The sequence below is a fragment of the Tursiops truncatus genome, chromosome 7 (genome assembly GCF_011762595.2).
Source record: "Tursiops truncatus isolate mTurTru1 chromosome 7, mTurTru1.mat.Y, whole genome shotgun sequence".
Taxonomy (NCBI): domain Eukaryota; kingdom Metazoa; phylum Chordata; class Mammalia; order Artiodactyla; family Delphinidae; genus Tursiops; species Tursiops truncatus.
This window is the reverse complement of record NC_047040.1, coordinates 8,757,111-8,779,227: the sequence shown is the minus strand read 5'-3', so window position 1 is coordinate 8,779,227 and position 22,117 is coordinate 8,757,111. Positions and strand designations below refer to the sequence as shown.

The window sequence follows — 22,117 nt, the reverse complement described above, 5'->3', positions numbered from 1 at the left end:
GACCCAGGTATCTGAAGCAAAATAGTGATGCCATATTAGACTTGTAGAGTTTATGGTAGGCCTTTAACTGAAGTTGTCCAGAAGCAACAGAAAATGCCTCACTACAGCCCAGGGTAGATCTGAGCTGGGGCAATTTAGGAGCCATGGAGGGAACCATGAGGCCGTAGGAGCATTCACTAGCAGGCCAGAGGCAACAGAGGAAGGACCTCAGCCAGGCGAGAAATAGAAACAGAGGAGGTAGAAAGGAGAGCTGGGAGAACTTTTCTTTTTTTAAAGAGAGAGATGCAACGATCTGCATTGTCAGGAAATTAAATAGCAGAATTTATGAGAAAAGACCATTTGTTTTAGCGAAGCAGAGGCATTTACTCGTAAAACGTTAGGAAATGGATTCGATGGCAGGAAAGTGGAGGACACTGAGTGGGGAAGGATATTAAGCCTGTGTGTGCAGCTTGGAAGGAGGTGGAGGAACAGAGTGATGTGTTTGAGCAGAATAGCAGAGTCCAGTCCAAGGGGTTTGATGTACATCAGAATGGAAGAGTCTGCTGGGCTGAGAGGAAAACAAGGTTCTCTTTCTGATCACGGGGAAGGAAGAGGCAAGAGACATTGAGGTGGGTGTAGAGGAAGGCTGTGCGGAAAGCTGATGAGGGATGCCGTGGAGTCCCCTGTGTCCACTGCGAGAGCCCTCGGGCCATCCCTGACTAGGCACTTGGTGACATCCTTTGTAGCATTTATGTGTTGCTGCCAACGGTCTTGAAAGTACTATTTTGAGTACTGAATTGAAACAAGTATAAATGCTGTATATTTGATAGACCCGTTTAGATACTATGAATTTTAGGAAACTATTTTGCTTATTTCATATTGTTTTTTGGTTTTTCTGAAGTGGTGAGAGCACCACATGTAAAACTAAACCGTATTTGGAGGTGTGACCCTGTAGACGTCTCTTCAGATCTTTTAGCTTAAGTAATAAGCTTTTATTTTCATGATCGCTCTCACGGCTGTTATTTTTCTTCGGGTTGAAGCAGTCACGACCAACTAATGTGTGTGTGCCCTCTAGACTAAATCCCTCTGAGCACATATTCTACTCTGAGAGAGATGCATTTCGTAACCTGCTCTGTCACTTAATTAGGACATGTCTGAAACTTCCTGTTCTAAAAATTGGAACTGTTAGAGTTTTTAAAAGAACAGTGATGGGGAAAAAAAGCAGTCATCTTTGTCTTTTCTTTTTGCAGATATGAGTCTCCAGAAATAGCTCTGAATTGTGGAATAATGTTGAGAGAATGCATCAGACATGAGCCACTTGCAAAAATCATTTTGTGGTCAGAACAGTTTTATGATTTCTTCAGATATGTCGAAATGTCAACATTTGATATAGCTTCAGATGCGTTTGCCACATTCAAGGTAACATAAAAACTGTAGAATTCTAAATATACATACAAATGAGATTAACAGGTGTGCTGTTTTTCCTAAACCTTCTCTACCCTCCAAGTCTATACATGGCTGCCCTCTAGCGGGAAGAGAGAAGATATATTTAAATATGTATTGTGACTCAGGTATACGCAGTAGAGTCACAGCTTAAAAAGGGTAGAAAAGTTAGATTCTAAAGTCTGTCTAAAAGGCAAAAGTCCTGTACGGTCAAAAGTACACTTTTCTGTTAAATTACCCATCAAGTACAGTATATAGATATGCACTACATGTGAAAATCAGATTTTTCTCCTGTGTTGGAACATACTGCAGCAGTTTCTTTGATTAAGCATCAGACAAAGTAGTTGGCTTCTGTTCAGGGCCATTGTTAATTTGCAGTATACTAGAACCACACTCAGGACAGAGATTTCCCTATTGTGGACAGGCCCAAGGGCACAGTGGACTTCTCTCTCCCATCTCCTGCTCAGGCCAGAGCTTGTTTATTAAACACAAGGGGTGGGGGTGCAGAATCACCAGCACTACTACTCCCCCCTCCCCTGCCTACCTTGTCTCCCTGTTGTGTGTTTGTGTAAATTAAATACACAGATGATACGATACCACTGTACAACATGCACATTTTTGTTTTGAGTTGCAAAGTTCTGTGCTGTTTAAGGTATGTAGATAAAGCAGTAATGTTTTTTAGTGTTTTTCACAATGAGAGCAAGCCTTTATACGTTATATTCCCTTATGTAAAATGTCTGACCTCGTAAGTGAATATTTAGAACTGTAATTTTAATATAATCAGAATTTAATATACTAACCTGCAGACTACTGTGCTCAGAAACGATGAACACTGTTACAGTGAGAAGTGGCCACTGTTTTTGTGAAGGTTCACTTTTATGTATAAAGAGCCATTGAGATAATGAGCACATCTTGGTCTCTGAATAAAATTTGTCCCTCAGAGCGAATGAACACCCTCAAAATGGGATGAAAGCCTGGGAACTTGGCCGCCTAGGGATTATTAGAGAGGATGTCAGAAGACCTCAGATATTTATATGTTAATGTACAAAGCAAAATGAAATGAATATGAGATTATAACATAGAGTGGAAAATATGACATCTTACGTATCACTGCACTTGGTGGGATGGGACTCATGACCTGGGATATATTGATGGAAGGGGACGCCCCATTCAAAAGAAGCAGACCTGTAATGAAGGGAGATGTAGCAGCACCATGTGTCAAGAAGGGATACTCCTGGGTGGGAAGAAAGCCAGAAGCCTGAGCGTGGGACACTCTGGGAGGAGGAGGGTGAGGGCAGAGGAGAGGAGCAGCAGTGGGGTCGGAGAATGCAGCCAGACCGCCTGACCAAGAAGAGCACAGGTCACACGCTCCTGGCGCAGTTGGCTCAGAGGTGAGAGAGATGTGCTGACTAACTCTGTGCCACAGATGTGAGTCCCTGATTGGCCTTGCTGATAATTCCATCTCAGATAGGATTGCTTTTTTGAATGAAATTCTCACCAAGAAGAAAACGGTGGTGATGGAATCACTGTGGGTAAAGCAGCCCTGTCAGGTCGTGGTAGCCAGAGAGGGAAGGATTGGGCAGAGTCAGGCAGTCCCTACCTGAAGAAGAGAAACTTTAAAACCATGTAGGATTCTAAGGATGAGCTCTAGAAGAGAGAGCAGTGAGGAGCGAGCTTGGCTTCTGTATCTCAGCTGCTCCCGATGACTCAGAAGGGGTAGAGCTGATTAAAGAGCCTCCTGAATGGAGAGCTCTCCAAGAAGCAAAGTTAAGTAGAGCCCAAAACTAAGACAATATAAGAGAGGCACAGACCTACCAAACACGCCGAAGGTACCACCCACCCCTGCTTAAAATGTCTGGTCGGCTCTGGTCTCACTTTCACACCAGAGGTGCTGACAAGCAGGGAGGGAGGACCGCTCCTCTTCTGATTTGCTAATGTCTTCTTTGCAAAGAACATTTTTATATCAGAAAAGAGTAGATGGTTCGTGCTCTCCTTCGAGAATATGACCAGAGCTACCTTCCCAGAAAGTGCATTCTACACACAAAAACTTTGAGACAAATGCAGCTTATCCATAACCCTGGATTTAAAGTCCAAGGAACAGGTGCTGAGTCTTAAAAGGGAATTAAAACTACCTGCGTGAAATATGTCTAAGATTCATAGCTTGAACGAATGGGGTTCTGAGATAGTAAATCAGTGGCCAAATATTTGTTCGTGATTTTTTTTTTTTTTTTGAGGAATTAAGGAGATGGGGAGGGACATCAGAAGGCCAACAAATATATTTCCAATTTTCCAGAGTAAAAGAAGGTAGATTCCCCAGAGAGGCTGGTGGAGCTCGATATTATACCTGTGTAAGGTACTAGAAAGTATTGCTAAAGAGATGATTTCTGAGCATTTTGGAAAGGAAACCGTGTACCCACAGCCAGCATGGATTCACTAAGAGTAAGTTCAGTCATACTAATCTCATAGACGCCAGTAGATCAGGGGGCTAAGGGTGTGGCTGCCTGGATTCAGTTCCCAGCTCTGCTGCTGATTTAACCTCAGTCTTTTCATCTGTCAAAATGTAGGTAATACTAGTATGTCAGGGTTATTGTGTCTTCACATAGTATGGGTGCAGTGAACAGTAGCTATTAGAATTATTCCTTTATGACAATGTGGATATATTAGATGTTGAATAATTGTACAGGTCTGTTTTCATGGAAACAATGAAAAGGTAGGAGCTAGATGGAGTTTCAGGGTAGCAGTTCATAATTAATTGAACGCCATATCCATAAGGAGCCAGAAAATGGATTGCCACCCTCCTGGAGCAGAATTTTTAGTGGATTTGTCTTTACTCAGCACAGCTGAACATTTTTATTAGAGACTTAGATAAAGGGTGATAACAAATGTATACCATGAGGGGATAGAAGGCAGATAACAGAGATCCTGAAATAAGGCCTCATAAAGATCCAGAGAGGCCAGAAGATAACAGGTTGAAATTAAATACGGATGAACTGAGGTCGTCCTCCTGAGGACTCAGCTCTGTCAATATGAGATGTGGGAGTAAGGCATAATAATAATAGGTAATGCTAGGTGTAATTGTTACAGAGTGTAATAATGACTAAAAGGCAGGTAACGTCATATCATACTCAACCCTATGAAGGAGATACTGTTATTATCTCCTTTACAGATAAGGAAACTGAAGCCTAGAAATGTTGGGGGAAGTCAGACCATAAATGGGGAAGCCAGAATTTGAACCCAGGCAGTCTGACTAGAGAGCCCACCCTGAGTAAACAAAATTCTGAGTACGTCCGGTAAAATTAAACAGTATGATGCTGTTGCCCTGCCCCTAAGCTACCTGTGACCACATAATGTGTGACCTAAGGAGCTGTCGATGGTCTCAACCCCACTATAAGCTTATAAGGTAACAACACATAAATGTGTTCCATTCCAGGCGCTACACTTTAAGAGGCACATAGACAAATAGATGACTTTCAGAAGACAGTAGATGGTGAGGGGGACTGAGAACCTGTCATTCGAGGAGTGGTTAAAGGAACTGGACGTATTTAGCCTGAAGAAGAGGAGACTCGGTAGGGACTTGCGTGAGAGCACCACTTGTATTTAAAGTGGGTCCTAGAGAAAATGTACTAAACCTAGTTCTGTTGACTCTGACAGTTTTCTGGAAATAACCTGGGGATAGGTTTTGACTCTCTAGCACAGGAGGAACTTTCTGACTTTCAGAGCTCCAAAGGTGAACCACACAGTTGGAAGAACTGAGTCTCTTGTCCTTGGACATAGACAGTCATCAAGTACGAAACTGGGCCACATGACTTGCCAAGCCTCTGTGAAAATAGCCCCCGGGTGAGCAGCATTTCTTCAGGGATTCCAGGGCTGTCTTTGTGACATGATGTTCGGGACCCAAACTCACATAACTTTTAGGAATCTTTTTAATTCAGCCCACCCTAAAAGTCGGCTGCTCAACCTGCTGGACTTGGGAGATGACCCCTGACCTTTCTCCAGGTAATACCAGGGTCTCGGCTATACTGGAATTTAACAGGTTCTTTCTGTCCCCCTGCTGTCTGGCCCAGCAGCTCTGCTGATCTGGGACCGCGTGCACCCTGTCCACTCTGCAGGTCGCTTACCAGATGCTGGCTGCATGACCACTTGCCTTCGTTTTCTGATCTGTCGGTTTCTGCCCCCCCCGCAACCCCCACCCCAGCCTGGTTTGAGCTCTCCAGAGCTCTCGGCTCTAGTTCCAAGGGTAAGGTCTTCTCCCACCTCTCAGGAGACAGAGGCTCTGCGCAAGTCCCCACTTCCTCTTTTCCCAGCTTAGTATCAGCCTTTTTACCGGCTCCCGGCAGTGGTTCCTTCCCTGCCCATGTTTTACTCTCCTTAAAGGAGGGCTGCTTTAGCAGCCTCAGCACCCCTTTCCAGTGTCCCTACCCCAAGGCCATGGAGAAGTGATTCCTAGATTGGCAGTGGTTTCCTGAGCTTCCTGGTCTCTTTAAACCAGATGATAACAAGTAGAATCTCTGATGGGGAGATGTTTGAGGTTCCCCCTTGTCATGTGTGGCCCAACTGTGAGCCTCTTGCTGCTGCTGGAGGTACAGCTTTCAAGGTAAATAGTCGCCTTACTCAGACCTAAAGAAAAAACTCTGGCGCAGCATATTTAGGATCTTTGCTTTTCAGAGTAATACTTTCTACCTACCTGTTCCTAAGAAACCAACCCCAGTGGAGAGCCGTTGTCTCTGAGACCCCCTCCTTTGGCATTCTGTTTCGTCATATCATGACAGAGTGGTGAGCACCTGGCTCCTGGCTCTGTACTTCCTCACAGTGGCCTTCAGAAAGACCCAGCCACAAAAAGTAGACGTGACACTCAGTCTTGCATGGATCTAGCCACAGCAGTCCTTAAATTCACTTTTTCATTGTTCATTCAGTTCATTCCACAAGTCTCTGAGTGCCTGCTCGTGTCTTTAGGTCCTGAGGTTCAGCAGTGATCTCTTTTTTTTTTTTTTTTTTTTTGGCCACACTGCACGGCTTGTGGGATCTTAGTTCCCTGACCGGGGCCCCCTGCAGTGGAAGTGCAGAGTCCTAACCACTGGACTGCCAGGGAATTCCCAGTTCAGCAGTGATCTGTCCAGACAAACGCCTGCCCTTGAGGCTCCTAACTCAGGGGAGACCGTCATAGACCACACAGTAGCGTGTTAGAGGCGGGACACACTCTTTAACAAGCATGCTTGATACATTCCCATAAGGTTCTCATGTTCCTGTCTCCCTCACATCTGACCCCATGGACCAATAGATAATATAAATTCTTCTAGCCCTGCCATCTCCTCCTTCCCATGTGGGGAAGCGTCAGCATTTCTTTCCAGATGCTTGAAGGTACTCAAACTCCAGGTTTTCTAATTTTGCCTGTTTAATCCCCAAGGGGGATTTAGGAAAAATTGGGTAGACCTTCCATGGGCATAGGACACATACCCCATCCAGCAGTTTGAACACCTGTAAATCTTTGGGGTAGAGTTAGAAGCCTTCTTAAAAGCATACTTTGAAGATTGCTTAATGTGCTGTTTTCCCAAACATGTTCCCTGATTCTGTTGGTTCATTCATTTATTTATTAAATATTAAGCTCTTACTATGTGCTGGATACTGCATAGGTGCTGGGGATTCAGAGGTTAGTAAAAATAGACATGACCCTTGTATGTATAGACTTCATAGACATGACCCTTGTATGTACAGACTTTACAGCCTATCATGAGAGAGACATTAATAAAATAATCCCACAGATGTCAAGTCATAACTGTGACCATGCTTTGGTGCCAGTGACCAGTCAGGAAGGGTCCCCCATGGAGGCGATGTTTGAGTCGAGGTCCAAAGGTTGGAAGTAACTAGGCCAGGGGAAAGCCTATGCAAAGGAGGCCTTTCAGGGAAGGGTGCTAACAAGCAGGCAGCAAAAGAGCTCCCTGCAAAATCTCTTGAAACCTGATGGATCCCCACGAGGGCACCAGAGCTGTAGCTCTTTCCTCATTCGTTGACCATGGAGCATTCCTTAGAGCACTTCTCAGGACATACTTCAGGAAACACTAGTTCATTGTAACCTGGGTAAGTCAAACATACACAGCAAAGAAAACAAGTTAAAGGAAAGTTGGTTTGCAGAAAAGGGATTATTGGCAGTGACCTCTCCAGTGGGCAGCTGTAAAGGAATTTAATTCATTAATTCACCGAAGATGAATTGGCTGTTCCTGCTGTCACGTGTTTCCATTCTTGTTCCCACCTTGTGAGACCAAGCCTAATTCATTGCTAACTTCTATGTCCTTGAAGGCAAGGACCATATCTTTTTGTCTTTGTAGCCCCAGCACCTAGAACTTTATCTGGCACATAGTAGGTGTTTTCTGAATGAATGATCCTTGAGTTGTTTCCAGGGAAATTCATGGGGTGAGGCATAAGCTCGATTTCATAGGGGTGCACAATTGGACTCTAGGTCATACTAACTTCTGGTGCTACATGTTTGCAGCATTAGTCTGCTTACTTAGGAGCTAATGTTTATAATATGATGGGGCTTTTAAAAAACATTCTACCTCTGAAAAAAGATTGCATTCAGTATGAAACTGAATGTAACTCAATTTAGGAGGAAGAAGATGGAACCTCCAGTACTTTTTCTAATAAAAGAAATGTCCTCTTTCGCCACCAGGAGCAGTATACTATTTGACGTTTTATCACAACCGTTTTACTTTTATTTCATTTCAATTCTTGATTCCCTTTCTTTGAGTTTTTATCTCCATTGCCTTATAAATTTTCTTTTTAATTTTTCCTTCTAAGAGCTGTAGGCCTGTGACAATCATTACAATCACAATTTGATTATTAATGATTTTATTTGCTCTTACATAGAATCAACATTTTCAGTACAATTCATGCTCAAGTGTTTTTAAGTATAGTAATTTTTAACAACAGTTTTTATCAGGTAAAATGGCGTGGAATGTTTAGGATTCTCTTTTCTAAAAGAACTTGAATGCCAAACAACTGTAAAAAGTGTATTTTCTTTTCCTAGGATTTACTTACAAGACATAAATTGCTCAGCGCAGAATTTTTGGAACAACATTATGATAGAGTAAGTACATAAAACACTATTTTAAAATAGCACATTGTAAGTTTTGTTACCAGAAATGAAAGATTTTAATTAGATTTTGTACCAGAGTATTTATTTTGGAAATACAATGTTTTTAATTGATGCTGTAGTCATTTCTCTACTAAAACAAGGTATAGAGCGTTACGTGGTCAGAACAGAATTTTATCTTTTTGACGACACACTGCACTTTGCATCTTTTCTCGCTTTAGAAGAGGGAAATAAAGCACTTTGCTGCTGAATGATAATATACAGTTAAGATAAAAAGAAAATTACCGTCTGACTTCTTATCTTCCCCTTACTTTCCGTTAGTTGCTCACATTCCTGCTGCTTACAAATAGAGAGAAAGGGGCACAGCAGCAGGTAGATGGGCAGAACTCTAGCCTAGAGGACGCAGCAGCCAGTTCTGCCCTTGCTCTGCTGCTGACTCCTTGTGACCAAGACCAAGGCCCGCTGGGGGACTCAGAAGTCTGTCCGTATTTGTAAAATGAAGACATTGGATTAGCCCAGCCTTAAGGCCCCCTCCAGATTGAGCTAGTAGTAGAACCCCCAGAGGTTTGTGAATAGTGCTGGGTGCTCTGATAACCTGGTTGCCCTTGATCATCACAGCAGTAGCGTCATGTGTTCTCTTCCACCATGTGTCAGCTCTGCTCTCCACAATTCCCATGAGCACTTCCTTATGCTGTACTAGTTTAATGTAGGCATTGTCCAAGATCTCATAGGTGCTCCTGGAGAAGTTATGATAGTAACAATCCACTTAAAATTTCTCTCTCTCCCCCAACATTTGGCTTAGGTTTGCATTCTTCCACTAGTTGTTTGAATTTTTAAAATCCTAGGTATTGTTAATACTTCATTGTTCACTGTGCCATTGAACTAAATTAGAAGATTCTTGGAGGCAAAACCTATGCTTTCTAATTCTCTTGTGTTCCTTTTCCCGTCTTTCCCCCCCACTCCCAGTAACATCATAACACAGTGCTGAGTACATAGTAATTCCCTCATAAATAGCCTCATCAATGGCTTAAACATAGCTGGTCTTTTTTTTTTTTTCTGCCCGTGTACATTGGGATGTGGGTGTGTTTTTTTTTCCTGTGCATTTGTTGGTTTAAATCGGAAGCACAGTCGTTTTGTTGGTGCCTTTTACAGTAGTTAGAAGCGTGGGCTTTGGCACCAGACTGCGTGGAGTTTGGCTTCGAGTCCCAGCTCCACCGTGTGCTTCTAGCTCTTGGGCAGCAGCCTTCATTCACCCTCTGTGCCTTTAGGATCTTCAGCTCTAAAAGAAGGCTCATAATAGCACCTTCTTACTACTGGGTTGCTGTGAGGATTAGATAAGAATGTGTGTGTCAAATGCAAGACACAGTGCCTGGAGCACAGTAGGCATTTAATAAACATTAGCATTATTATTTCTATTACCACATGGTCTCAAGGGTTTTTTTTTTTAATTAAACATATGAGTATCTTAATTTAAAACCTACCAAAGATAAAAACTAATTTCCCAGAAATTTGCTACCGGCAATGATGTCGCTTTAATTTTGTGATAAAATATTTTCCTGTATGTTATTAATGGGTGACATTGGTTAACAGGATTTTAGCCAATTTATGTGCAGCAGCTGACAAAAATGTGCATGCAGTGCAGTCAGATCCAAGGAGGAGAAGGAAAGTGGGGAGGTGCAGGCAATTTAAACTAAGCCGAGGTGGAGTTACTGGGCAAAGACACATGCTCTAGAATCTGTACACTTGACTCTGAGGTTTCTAATAATTAAAGCATAGAGGGAAACAAAACCAAGGAAAAGCTCACAGTATCTGTAAAGCTTGTTCAAAAGAAACAGCCTTTTCTAGCACTGGGACCTGGAACAAATTTCTTCCATCGACATTCTTAGACGGGAATTGAATTACAGTGTCATGTAGTGGACGCAGTCACCGAGCGTGCCTCTGCAGTAAATAGAATGGCGCTCACGGAGAGCAAATCTTTGAGGGGCCCAAACAGTGCCTGACCTCTGTCTCTCCTAGTCCTTTATTGCTGGCCCAGGGATAAAATCTAACCAGGCAGTTCTCCTTGAGAATAATTTCTTGCAACCAAGCTTACCCTAAAAATTATGCAGCAGAAAATCTTAACTTGCATTTTCTGTCGAGAACTTGGGGTGTTCCTGTTTCTGCATTATTGATTAAAGGCAGACCCAATTGTTTGATCATTGGCTTGACGATCATTTGAGAGAAGGTAGGGTTAACAGCCATCTCTGAAGAGAAGAGTTTTAGTTGCTTGCATACTAAATAGATGGCCATCCCACCTCTGCCTAGAGATAAGCAACAGAATGAATGCATAGGCAGTTCTGGTTAGCTTTAAACCAAGGGCTGGAAAACGTTTTCTCTAAAGGGCCACCCAGATAGTAAATATTTGAGGTTTCATAGCCATGCAGTCTCTGTCAGCTCTCCTGTCTGTTCTACTGCAAAAGCAGCCATAAAGAGTTCATAAACTGAATTTGTTTACCATACACAAGTGAGCATGGCTGCGTTCCAATAAAACTTGTATAAAAACAGACGGTGGGTTGGATTTGGCCCATGAGCTGTAGTTTGCCAACCCCTGCTCTAAACCACAGACGAATGGCTGATGAGAACCCATCATAAAGCAAAGGTAGAAACGGTTTTAGCATGGACAAATTACAAAGCAGGCATCCTCTACCACCCACCACAACCAAGGAAAGGTCTCAGTAAAGCACTGATACCCAGCAGAGTCATACTAGTACTGCAAAACTTTGGAACTTTTAAAACCTGTCTGTAGTTAAAACAAACAGCTAAGTGGCCTTCTCTTCTAACTTTTGGGAAGTGTGGCCCTAGCCCTTGTGTGCCCTTCACTTCTGTTTCCCACCTCCCTGCTTTCCTCTGCTTCTGCTCCTTACCATTCCAGGGACACTGTTCTTGTTAGGGAGCACCATTTTGTAAATCTAGTGGACATTCGTCAGCTCTTAAAATCTGTATCATTTTGCATTTTCCAGGTCTTCGCTCATGCTGTGTTCTTCCCTTTCTGTTCCCCAAGAGTATCTCTTCTCCTCCCCATTTCTGAACAAAATCTCTCCCATTATTCAAGTTTGAGCTCAAGTCCTACCTTCTGTGGGACACCTGCCTATTTAAAAGTGCTAAATTTCTTCTCTCTCCTATTTTTAATTATTTTCTCTTCTTGCTTTGAAAGAACAGGCAACTTTTCTCTTTGTGCTTGTGCTTTGGACTAGTTGAGTTGTAAAAAATAGGAATTTTCTAATCTAACACCAGGAAATGAGAGCTGACTCAACAGTGAGAAAACAGTGGGGGGAACGGGAGTTATGTTGTGTGCATATGGACTTTGGACAGAAGAGGACCAGATTTAAGCTATATGTGCACCTGGCTAGAGCTGGGAGGGGGCCAGGAGCCTTCTTCGTGGAGGTAACCAGTGGGTATCACCTTGAGGATGGGTGTGAAGCAGACAGGAGGGGCTGAGCTTGGGCAGCGATTGGCCTTTGTGCTGTTAGAAGTTTGTACTCAAGCTTTTTAATGTTATTACTGGTCTTTAAAAAAATAACTCTGATACGTGTTTTCTTGTCTTTTAGTTCTTCAGTGAATATGAGAAGTTACTTCATTCAGAAAATTATGTGACAAAAAGACAGTCACTCAAGGTATGACAAATTATTGAAGTAATTCATTTCTCTCCACCCCTTATTTGAAATGTGTGTTTGGGGAAAGGGAGATATGGTGCTATAGGTTCTAGACCTTTACAGGGAAAATAGACTTGCCCATGGTCAAGATTTTTGTGGAAAGGAACAGGCTGGGTTCAGCAGTGGTTCCTGCGGGGCAGCTGCCCCTGCTCACCTCCTCATGTGTTAGAGATACCAAAATGGAACATACAGAATTTTGAAGAGGATTTAATCATTTAGTAATGAGGTATTTTAGATTTGGGAGCCTATTGTTAAAACTTAGAATCGTATCACCAAATTGAAGGCGCTGCAGGTGTTTTGTTCCCCAGAATGCTGCCCAGATGGCACAAGCTTGCTGTGTGAGGGGAGAGGGGTGGCCGTGAGCAGTGACACTGTGAACCGTAGACGAGTTTGGCTGCTTTGTATCAAAATAGGATGTGGACAATTCCATTTGAAACTTAAATATTTAAAACTCTAGAACAGGGTTTGGCAAACTACCAAATCCAGCCCACTGTGTATTTTTGTAAATAAAGTTTTATTGGAACACAGATGCATTCTTTTATTTACATATTGTCTGTGGCTGTTTCGGCTGCAACAGCAGATTTGAATCGTTGCCCCAGAGACACTGTATGGCTAGCGAAGGAATGGATATGAAGCAAGTCTTTCATTCCTACAGTTTCTCATGAACACATGGAGAAATTTTGAGGACCAGTGGTACTCTAAAAATGTATTTTAATTTGTACTCCTTTTTGCTGCCACATTGGCATTTATTTATCCCTATATTTATTTTACCAGCAAATTTGTATTCCCTGTACCAAGCTTCAATTTATTTGTTTGTTTGTTTGTTTTTGTTTGTTTATTTTTGGCCCCGCTGCATGGCTTATGGGATCTTAGTTCTAAGACCAGGGAATGAACCCTGGCCCTCGGCAGTGAGAGTGTGGAGTCCTAACCACTGGACTGCCAAGTAATTCCCCCAATTTTTTATTTTTATGTCCAAAGAAATTCTTTAAATTACTGGTCATCCTTCTCTAAATAATCACATTGAAATGAGTCATTTTCAGTATTTATTTGATTTCTGTGACAGAAAATTAACACCCAATAAGTCTATACATACTTAATACTACCTTTTGAGCCTCCGTAAGAGTAAATACTGGGCTTCTTACTTTGAAAGTTGTATATTTTGTGATTCAGATGTGATGTAAAACCTATGTGAGCTTTTGAATTCTTCCTCTAAATTCTTTATAAATCCTAAGTAGAATAGATTTGTTTTCCTGCACATCAGGTTATTTTTGATTTACTATGATGACATGTTATTTATCTAGAGATCAGTTATCTGGAAACTTCAAGTATCTAGAGCGTAGCCAGGAACCCAGAAAGGAATTAATAACAGCAAGTAAACCATGGCAAAGTAGCTCTATCCATGCATTTTCCTTCCCTTAGACCTCACTCCATGTCTCTTATTAGACTCGGGTCCAACGTGCTTTTCATGTATTCATGCTTTTATTTCTCACTATACTCTCATAAGATATAGGTCCATTATCCACTCCCACTGTACAGATGATAAAACTGAGGCACAGAGAAGTTAAATAACATTCTCAAGGTTAGAGAACTCACAGGGAGCAGGGAGTCAGGACTGGAACCCAGGCAGGCTGGTGCCAGGGGCCAGGCTCTCCACTGCTCTGCTTCTGCCTGTGTCCACAAGGACCACAGCTTGGTCCCTGTCCCCAGGCAGGTTATACCACCTGCACACTAGTCCTTGACTAGAAGTTGGCACACTGACAGCATGAAGAGGTGACTGCTGGCTTCAGAAAAAGAGAAATCTAGAACAAGCAGGGACAATTTTAAAATTAAGGGCTGATACGGTATAGTCAACTCCGTAGAACTCAGGAAGCACAGACTTAGCTGAAGGCATGAACTTTTTTTTAGCTTAATTAATGTCATTTTTAGTAATGTTGAGGAGTCACTAAGAAAAGCTTAGAGTATCTTCAGGATACCTTGCTTAAGAAGGAACAGAAAAGTATTTGTTTTTATAAACCTTTCTGAATCAGATAAGATAAAATGATAAGTTTGGTGTGTTTAGGGGTAAGTATGTGGAAAACTTTGTACATGAAACCCTTTGTCCTGTAAAGTTCAGATAAATAAAATAAGAAATAGTAAAATTATTTTTAAATTAAGCTAAGGTATATAGTTATTCAGTAACTTATCGTCTGACCAGTTTCTTTTTACTGAGATAACACAAATGCATATTTAAAGACTAGGTTCTGACAGTCTCAGATTCTGGGCCAAATGTGACTTGAATGTCCTCTTCAGAGAGCAGTGTCAGACTCACCATAGGTTTAAACCCCAGAAGAAGAGGTAGGTGTTCAAGTAACAAATAGGAGGCGCTCGTTAGCATTTAGGTCGTAATTCAGTTCAGTTCATCAGTCTTTTGAGTGCCTACTAATATTCTGTGCTTAATAATGATGATAATTTAATGAATTGTTTTTAAAACTTTGGTTTTACTTCAAATCTTAAATGATAATGGAAGAGTAATTGTTTGTCTTCTCAGCTTCTCGGTGAGCTACTATTAGACAGACACAACTTCACAATTATGACAAAATACATCAGTAAACCTGAGAACCTCAAGTTAATGATGAACCTTCTACGAGACAAAAGCCGTAACATCCAGTTTGAGGCCTTCCACGTTTTTAAGGTAGAGTACTAAAAGCATAAACACTAGTTGTTCATCCCATTTCATTTACAAATTACTGAAGTTTTATTAGGTTCATTTTGGTAATCTCAGTGACACAGCTCAGTTCAGTCAATTTTCATAGTTGTGTGGTACAACATTTAAACAAAAACAGACCCAGAAACAGGGTATATACCATTCGCATTTGGGAACAAGAAAAGTTTATTTGTAGAGGGGTGTCGTTTATCTTTGGCGTAGAAGATTATTAATCATCACGTAAAGGGTAATCCATTTCTTAATGCTTTCCACGGAGCTTTTTGTTCTTAAAATCCATTCTGACCTCCTCTGCCCAGAAATAACTCCTGCTCATTTTATTCTACAGTCAAAGTCTATATTTAATACCAACTGCTGAGTTTCAGAGCATGAGTGAATATGTCAGTCCTTTTTGTGCTAAAACATGTAATTCTCCCCCTTTTTTAAATTGTAAAATAAGGTCTTCCAAAGCGAACACCTCTGAATTAATAATCCTGGCTTCACCACAGGCCCCAGGGAAGCATTGGATGTGTATAGCATGTGCTCTGCTAACTGCGACATACATGTCCCCGTGTCTTGTTCTTTCCCTTTGGCTGATGTTGAATTTTCTCTGTGCAGGTGTTTGTAGCCAATCCTAACAAGACGCAGCCCATCCTAGACATCCTCCTCAAGAACCAGACCAAACTTATAGAGTTCCTCAGCAAGTTCCAGAATGACAGGACCGAGGATGAACAGTTTAACGATGAGAAGACCTATTTAGTTAAACAGATCAGGGATTTGAAGAGACCAGCTCAGCAAGAAGCCTAATTTCCTGTAAACATCTAAAATATTAAATCCAAATTCAGCATTTGCTGTTAGCTATTCAGCATCAGGCACTGTTATCAATTCATGAGGAACATTACTGCTAATCTGCTGTTAAGTGAACGGTTTTCATTTTACCTTGTTTGTTTTTTTTAGTCCAAGTTGGAGAACGTAGCTGCTGCTTTCTTGCACACTAGAGCACACGTGGACTTTTTCTTGATCTTTGTGTCATTTCAGAATTCAAAGACTCCATTTGCTGTAGAAGTTCTGAACATGGCTAGGTTCATGAAGGCAAATGCATAGATGATAGTGTGTGTTAGGGGAAGAGGGCACTGATATTATCAGAGCAGGCCTGCTTGTTTGCATTTATCTTTGTTAAAGATCTGGGTGTGGATTCTTGGTAAGATTATATGCCTTCACTAATGGAAGACTGTGCAGAGCTTTATTTGAAATCATAGGGGAACTATATCCAAGATGTGAGCTTCTTGGGTGGATAAAGTTGACACACGAATAAATTGATACTGAAACTTAGCAGCTTCTCAAAATTGTGAAGCTTCGTAAGGTCATAAGGAAAATGTATATATGCTTTTCACAGCTTTCTAGAATTTTTTGACATTTGATTTTCTTGAGACTTGTAAACCTGGATATGTTGAAGGGTATTTGTTAATTTTACTTTTTGAAGGTATTTTAAAACAGTAGAGCTAGCAACGACACCTCGCATTTCATTTCAACAATGCTTACAGTTTCCTTTTGTATATAATTCTTAGAATGCTCATTTCTTTTAAATGATTTAATTTGTACAGCAGAGGAATGTTATTGTATTAGTATGTAACTATTACCTAATATTGAGTTTTTGCAAAAAATGAATGCTCATAATATGTAATTGAAATACTTCAGATCACCTGAAAATGCTGATTTAAGTATCACAGCATTAAAAGAAAAAGTAAACCAGTCCTTTGTATTCAGTTATCCAATGGGGTGCCATCAGTAGGCTACAATACAGATCTGGAACTCAGTCAGCTACACTTTCCTGCATAATATTGGCCTTACTCATTTAAAATGAGTCATGAGTTCTCCAGATCCATGAATGATACCGATTATGCTAAATTAACGCCGATTCTTTGTGTGTGGGGGAGACCTCTGTAGAGCACCTTTTCTTTCTTAAAGTAATCCAGTACAATAGTTGTGAAACTGAATAATTAAAACTTTGGCTTCTCTTAGGAAAAGAAGAGTTCCTAGTCATAGGTGTCCTATGGGGAAATTTATTTTTTTTAATGTCCTGTTCCTTAATGCTGCAAATTATCAGTATTTATAAAGTAACTGATTTTGCACCACATTTTTGTTACTGTGACCACGGCAGAACAACGTCTCCTAGAATATATCTATGTAAAGTTATTAGAATGGTATCTGTTCATCTTAGTGATATGAAGATCACAACTAACAACTTACAAATCAGAGTTTGTCAGTTCGAATTCAGCATGGCTGTAGCTGATTAAGAAATTTATATAATTATTCTTTGCTAGCCTCTCTTACTAATTGAATTATTTATCAGCCAGTAAAGTGAGACTCCCAATTGATGTTTCAGCGGCTTTAAGATCTCCTTCTAGGAGCACCAGTTAGGAAAACAGCTCCAGAAAACATAGATATATTTTATTCTGTTTAATTGAAATGGCAGTCTACACTTACAATTGGTTTTCCTGAGGCTGTCTTTACCAAAATCTGTGTAAAATAATTCATGTTTTTCTATCGGAACTAGAGAAAGCAATCCAAGCTCCTTGAAATGAAAATATCCAAGATGTTTAGGAAGGCAGACTTGGCTGCAATGCATCATTCTGGTTCTTGTGGTCCAGTGCTGGGTATCCGGATTCCGTGTGCAAACATTAATTACACCAAGTGGAAGAAAGGTTTCCTTGCCAAGCTGGTTCTTAGAACTTGAAACAACAGCTTCCACTTTGGCAATGCTGTCATAGCACTAGAGCCTTTGTGTGGAAGACAGGGGTGCAGTGTGTCAAAGAAAACACTGATGTATTACTATTGCATTGGAATCTGGGGATAGTTAAGACTTTGGGGTTTTTGTTGTTAAAATGTGAAAACATTCAAAGTTGAAAAGTTGCATTTGAAGTTATGATCATTTAATATATTCATATTACCAAAACTATTATACTGGAAGTGGTTTCTTTTTGTGTTATAAAGGTTTCATTTTACATAAGTCAGTTACTCAATGTGTGATTTTTTAACCCTTAAAAAAGGTGGAGATGTATACAATTGTTAACAATGCCATGGAAGCATTTCCTTTCTCTTGAGGAAAAGTAAATTTCTTATCAGATTATCTGGCTGGCCCTGTAATTTAAATTAAAATAAAATTTTGGAGAAACAGCATTGTCGGTTTTTTGGTTTTATGATGTCATAGATAAATTCATTTGTGTCACTGTGAACACCACCATCAGGAGACACAGTAGCACAAAGTTTGTCACAAACTGTACCCGGGAACAGTTAATACACAAGCCTCTAAGTCTTTTTTTTCCCCTTCGAGGTTTTATTTTTGTTGTCAAAAATGTGGTTTTCATTTAGGTCATAGCTCCCTGGCCTTTCCTTTCACAGTTAAGTATTATTAAGCCTTATGCAAGCGTTGATTCTTAGACCGTAGCATTTGGGGAGTAGATCCTGTTGCTGGTTCTGTGATTATTAATACGCTAAGATAAAAGTGAGTACTTGGCAGGACTCTTTATAAATTACTTGAGTGAAATTATATTTTCTTTTTTGGGGGGGGGGCGGTGCTGTGTTGGATCTTAGTTGCTGCCTTGAGGTGCGGGAGCTCAGTAGTGGCCCTGCGTGGGCTTAGCTGCCTAGCAGCACGTGGGACCTTAGTTCCCCCACCAGGGATTGAACCCGAGTCCCCTGCATTGGAAGGTGGATTCTCTACCCTGGGACCACTGGCGAAGTCCCTTGAGTGAAACTATAATGAAGGTTGAAAGAACTATGGAAGGAAGCACAATGTTAAACGGCACCTGCAAGGAGGTCCGTCCTCCAGGCCACCTGCTAAGACGTGGCACACAACCCTGCCCTCGAGGTTTATTGTAACCCTTGTCAGCGGATGGGGTCTTCATCCTCCCCGACGTGTTCTTGCCAAAAGCACTCATCTGAAATCTGAATAACAGCGTTTTGCTTGTTATAATCTCTTATAGGTAGTGCAACCCACGTGTCTGTCGCGCTTCTCCAAAGACGACGGGACCAGGCGACGCTGCCGCTCCTGAGGGTGAGCGGGGAGCCGCGCTTCGCGCGGAAGGAGAGTCCACACCGAGGCCTGGATTCGGGCTCTCACGCGAGTTCCGCTTCCTCCTGCAGCCCCCGCCCCGCCCCCCGTCCCCACGCCCGCAGCTGAAGTTACCCGGCTTCTCCCTTCATCTGTGACGGTCAAACAGACCGTGGTGGCGAAGGCGCGAGGAGGGCGGCCGCGCTCACGCGCTTGTTCTGGTAGCGGGAGTCCCCGCGCCCAGCGCGCCCCGCAGAGGCCCCGAGGCGGGGCACCGGCCACTCCTGTGTCCTCCCCACACCTCACGACCCTCCCGCCAGAGAGGTGAAGGCACGAAGGACGAGGTGAGACTCCCCACCACAGTCTCAAGGTGCTCCCTCCCGCCGAGCGGCGACCCCGCTTCCGGCGCCAGCGCGCTCTTCCGGTCCCTCGCAGCCGCCGGGCACTTAGCCCCAGACGGTTAACGCGACCAGAGACTTACACCTTCTCGCGGGCACTGCCGCCTCCCGGAGTTCACGCCTTCCGGGCCGCCGGCTGTTGCTTCGCGGGCCGCGCGGTCCCGCGCTTGCACGAGGCCCCACAGTGACCCTCGGGGGATGGCGCAGCCCGGGTCCCCGCGTGGCCGTCGGGCGGGGGCCGCACACCGGACCTCGGCTCCGGTCCGCGCTGCGGCGGTAGGGTGCAGCGCGTGCACGGAAGGCCGGTGTCCGCGCGCTGCCCGGGGACCCTCCCTCGGTCCCCAAGCGTCAAAACTGCTAGCAAAAGGGAAATTCCCAATCCCCTCATGCTCTGCCCGCTTCCAAAAGAGTTTTCTTTTTTTAGTAAAGTATAGTATAACCCTACAAAATGATTGCACAGTTGGGAATCGGGGCCAGAGTTAGGAAATGTCCGGGTCTAAATTAGAATTGAGATGGGGATCAGTGTGGAAGGGACTAGGGTGGAATCAACTCTGGGCCTCCTTCCCGTTTTCCTGCACTCAACGCTTTACCTTTAAAGATCCACTAGGTGGCAGTAGAGCTCTTTGTTTTCAGCGGCTGCCAAGCCTGGGGCATGGGGCGTCCGGAAAGCAAAGCCAGCCTAACCAATGTGAAGGGACCCAGGGATCCTGTGGCAGGTGGGTGCCGCGGGTCCCGGGCTTCCTGAGTGCCGTTCTGAGCAAAAAGGAAGAAGCAGTCAAGCGAGGCTGTTTAAAAAAAAAAAAAAGGATAGGGCAGATGTGTGATAAAGATGTGAAGTATGATAAGGATAGTAAAGTGTGAAGGGTAGGATTTACATGATGGGTATATGGTTGTTGTGTTTTTTAAGAAACGTTACTTTTTAGAAGCGTTTTAGTTTTACAGAAAAAAATTGCAAAGATAGTATAGAGAGTTCCCTTATACCCCGCACCTGGTTTCTCTGTTATTATTAACATCTTAAATTAGTATGGGACATTTGTCACAATTAATGAACAAATACTTACGTGTTATTATCAACTAAAGTCCATACTTTATGCAGGTATCCTTCGTTTTCCCCTAATGTCTTTTTTTCTCTGCCGGGACCCCATCCAGGATCGCACATGACATTTAGTCATCATGTCCCCGGGGGCTCCTCTTGGCTGTGCAGTCTCAGACTTTCCCTGCTTTTGATGACAGTTTTGAGGAGCACTGGTCAGGCATTTTGTAGAATCTCCCGTAGGTGGGATTTGTCTGATGTTTTCCTCGTGATTCGAATGAGATTATGGGTTTAGGGGAGGAAGACATCCTCATCACAGCATATCAAGGATGCACAGTGTCACCAGGACCTATTCCTGTCGATGCTGACCTTGATCTCCTGGCTGAGCTAGTGTTGTCAGGTTTCTCCAATGCAAAGCTGCTCTTTCATCTTCCCTCTTTCAATTCTGTCCTCTTAGGAAGCAGTCGATATAAGCAGCCCACACTCAAGGGGTGGGGGTTAGGCTCCATCTCCTTAGAAGCAAGTACCTACATATATTTCTTGGAATTTTTCTGCATGGGAGCTTTGACTCTCCTCCCCCCGTTATATCGTTTTCCCCTGTAAAATCCTTTCAGTTTTCTGCCTGAAACGTTTTGTGCTTGAAACGTTTCATAATAAAACGAAACAAAATCACGGATCCAAAAAATGGCTGAGGGTAGGGTGTGGTGTTCACCCAGCGTGTGTGGCTGAATGCAAGGTGAAAGGCCACTCCGGTGTTCAGGATGTGAGGGGACAGAGCAGCACATGCAGCATCTTCACCACTGCACGTGTGTGTCCAGCACACGTACCAGGTCCAAACCAGAACTCATGCAGGCCTCCCACCCTCCAGGCTCAGGGCTCTGGTTGCTTAAATCAACAGTCATCCTTGATTCCTTGCCTTGTCTCCCACCATCTCCTCCCATCCAGTCAACAGCAAATCCTGTTGGTTCTGCCTCCAAATGCTTTGGTCTCAAGGTTTCAGGTCAGACGTCCTTGCAACAATTATAACAAGACTTCTAAAATTATAAGAAAGCTTTTTTCCCTTCTTAGGAAACAGACTTAGAAATTTAATTGTATGATGATGCAATACATATCAACTTTATTTTTGTGGTAACTAGTAGGTAAATATTGGGCTGGCCAAAAAGTAAGATGTTACGGAAAACCCAAACGAACATTTTGGCGGCCCAATGTTTGCTAACCATCTCCATCTAAATCTTCCTAAAGCACCCATGTCAACATTCTTTCAAGGTTCTTCAGTAACTGCCAACAGTCCTCATTAATACTGACTGAGTGATTACCAAGCATTTTACAAGGGCTAACTCACTTAATCCTCGTAACACTCAGATGGTTAGGCCCTCTGTTATCCTGATTTTACAGAAGAGGAAACAGAGGGACAGAGAGGTTAAGCCACTCAGCCAAGGCCACACAGCAGTAGGCGGCAGAGCCGGAAGTGGACTCAGCAGGCAGCATCTCTCTTCTTCTTTCTCAGTCTTACACTCTACATCCTCTTCCAAGTGCCTGCCTTCCTCCAAAATTAACAAGAGCAGATAATTGAGGCCCAGTGAGCAGTGGCAAAGTGGGTCTCAGAATCTCACCCACTCTGACCAACTGTTTACATTAAACGCCCAGGAGGAGAGGCCGTTTGTCTGGCACCCTTCTCACAGGTTCCTGGAACCATGAGGCAAGGCTAAGAGCAGCTTCTCAACCTGAAATGAACATGCCACTGGGGGGGG

The 22,117-nt window shown here is 42.8% G+C and overlaps 1 protein-coding gene across 6 annotated transcripts in view; it reads left to right on the top strand.

The window, feature by feature from the left end:
• Positions 1-18,061, top strand: part of CAB39 (calcium binding protein 39) — an 86,825-nt gene extending 68,764 nt beyond the window's left edge. For 5 of the 6 annotated variants that reach the window (XM_073807140.1, XM_019923503.3, XM_019923501.3 and 2 more), the window contains 5 exons: positions 1,230-1,398; positions 8,444-8,503; positions 12,097-12,162; positions 14,729-14,872; positions 15,500-18,061. In XM_073807140.1, coding sequence (XP_073663241.1) covers positions 1,230-1,398; positions 8,444-8,503; positions 12,097-12,162; positions 14,729-14,872; positions 15,500-15,688 — 628 coding nt within the window. In that variant the 3' untranslated portion in view covers positions 15,689-18,061. The remainder of the gene's footprint in view (positions 1-1,229; positions 1,399-8,443; positions 8,504-12,096; positions 12,163-14,728; positions 14,873-15,499) is intronic. The other variant, XM_073807141.1, reaches the window with a different exon arrangement.
• The last annotated feature ends 4,056 nt before the right edge of the window (positions 18,062-22,117 follow it).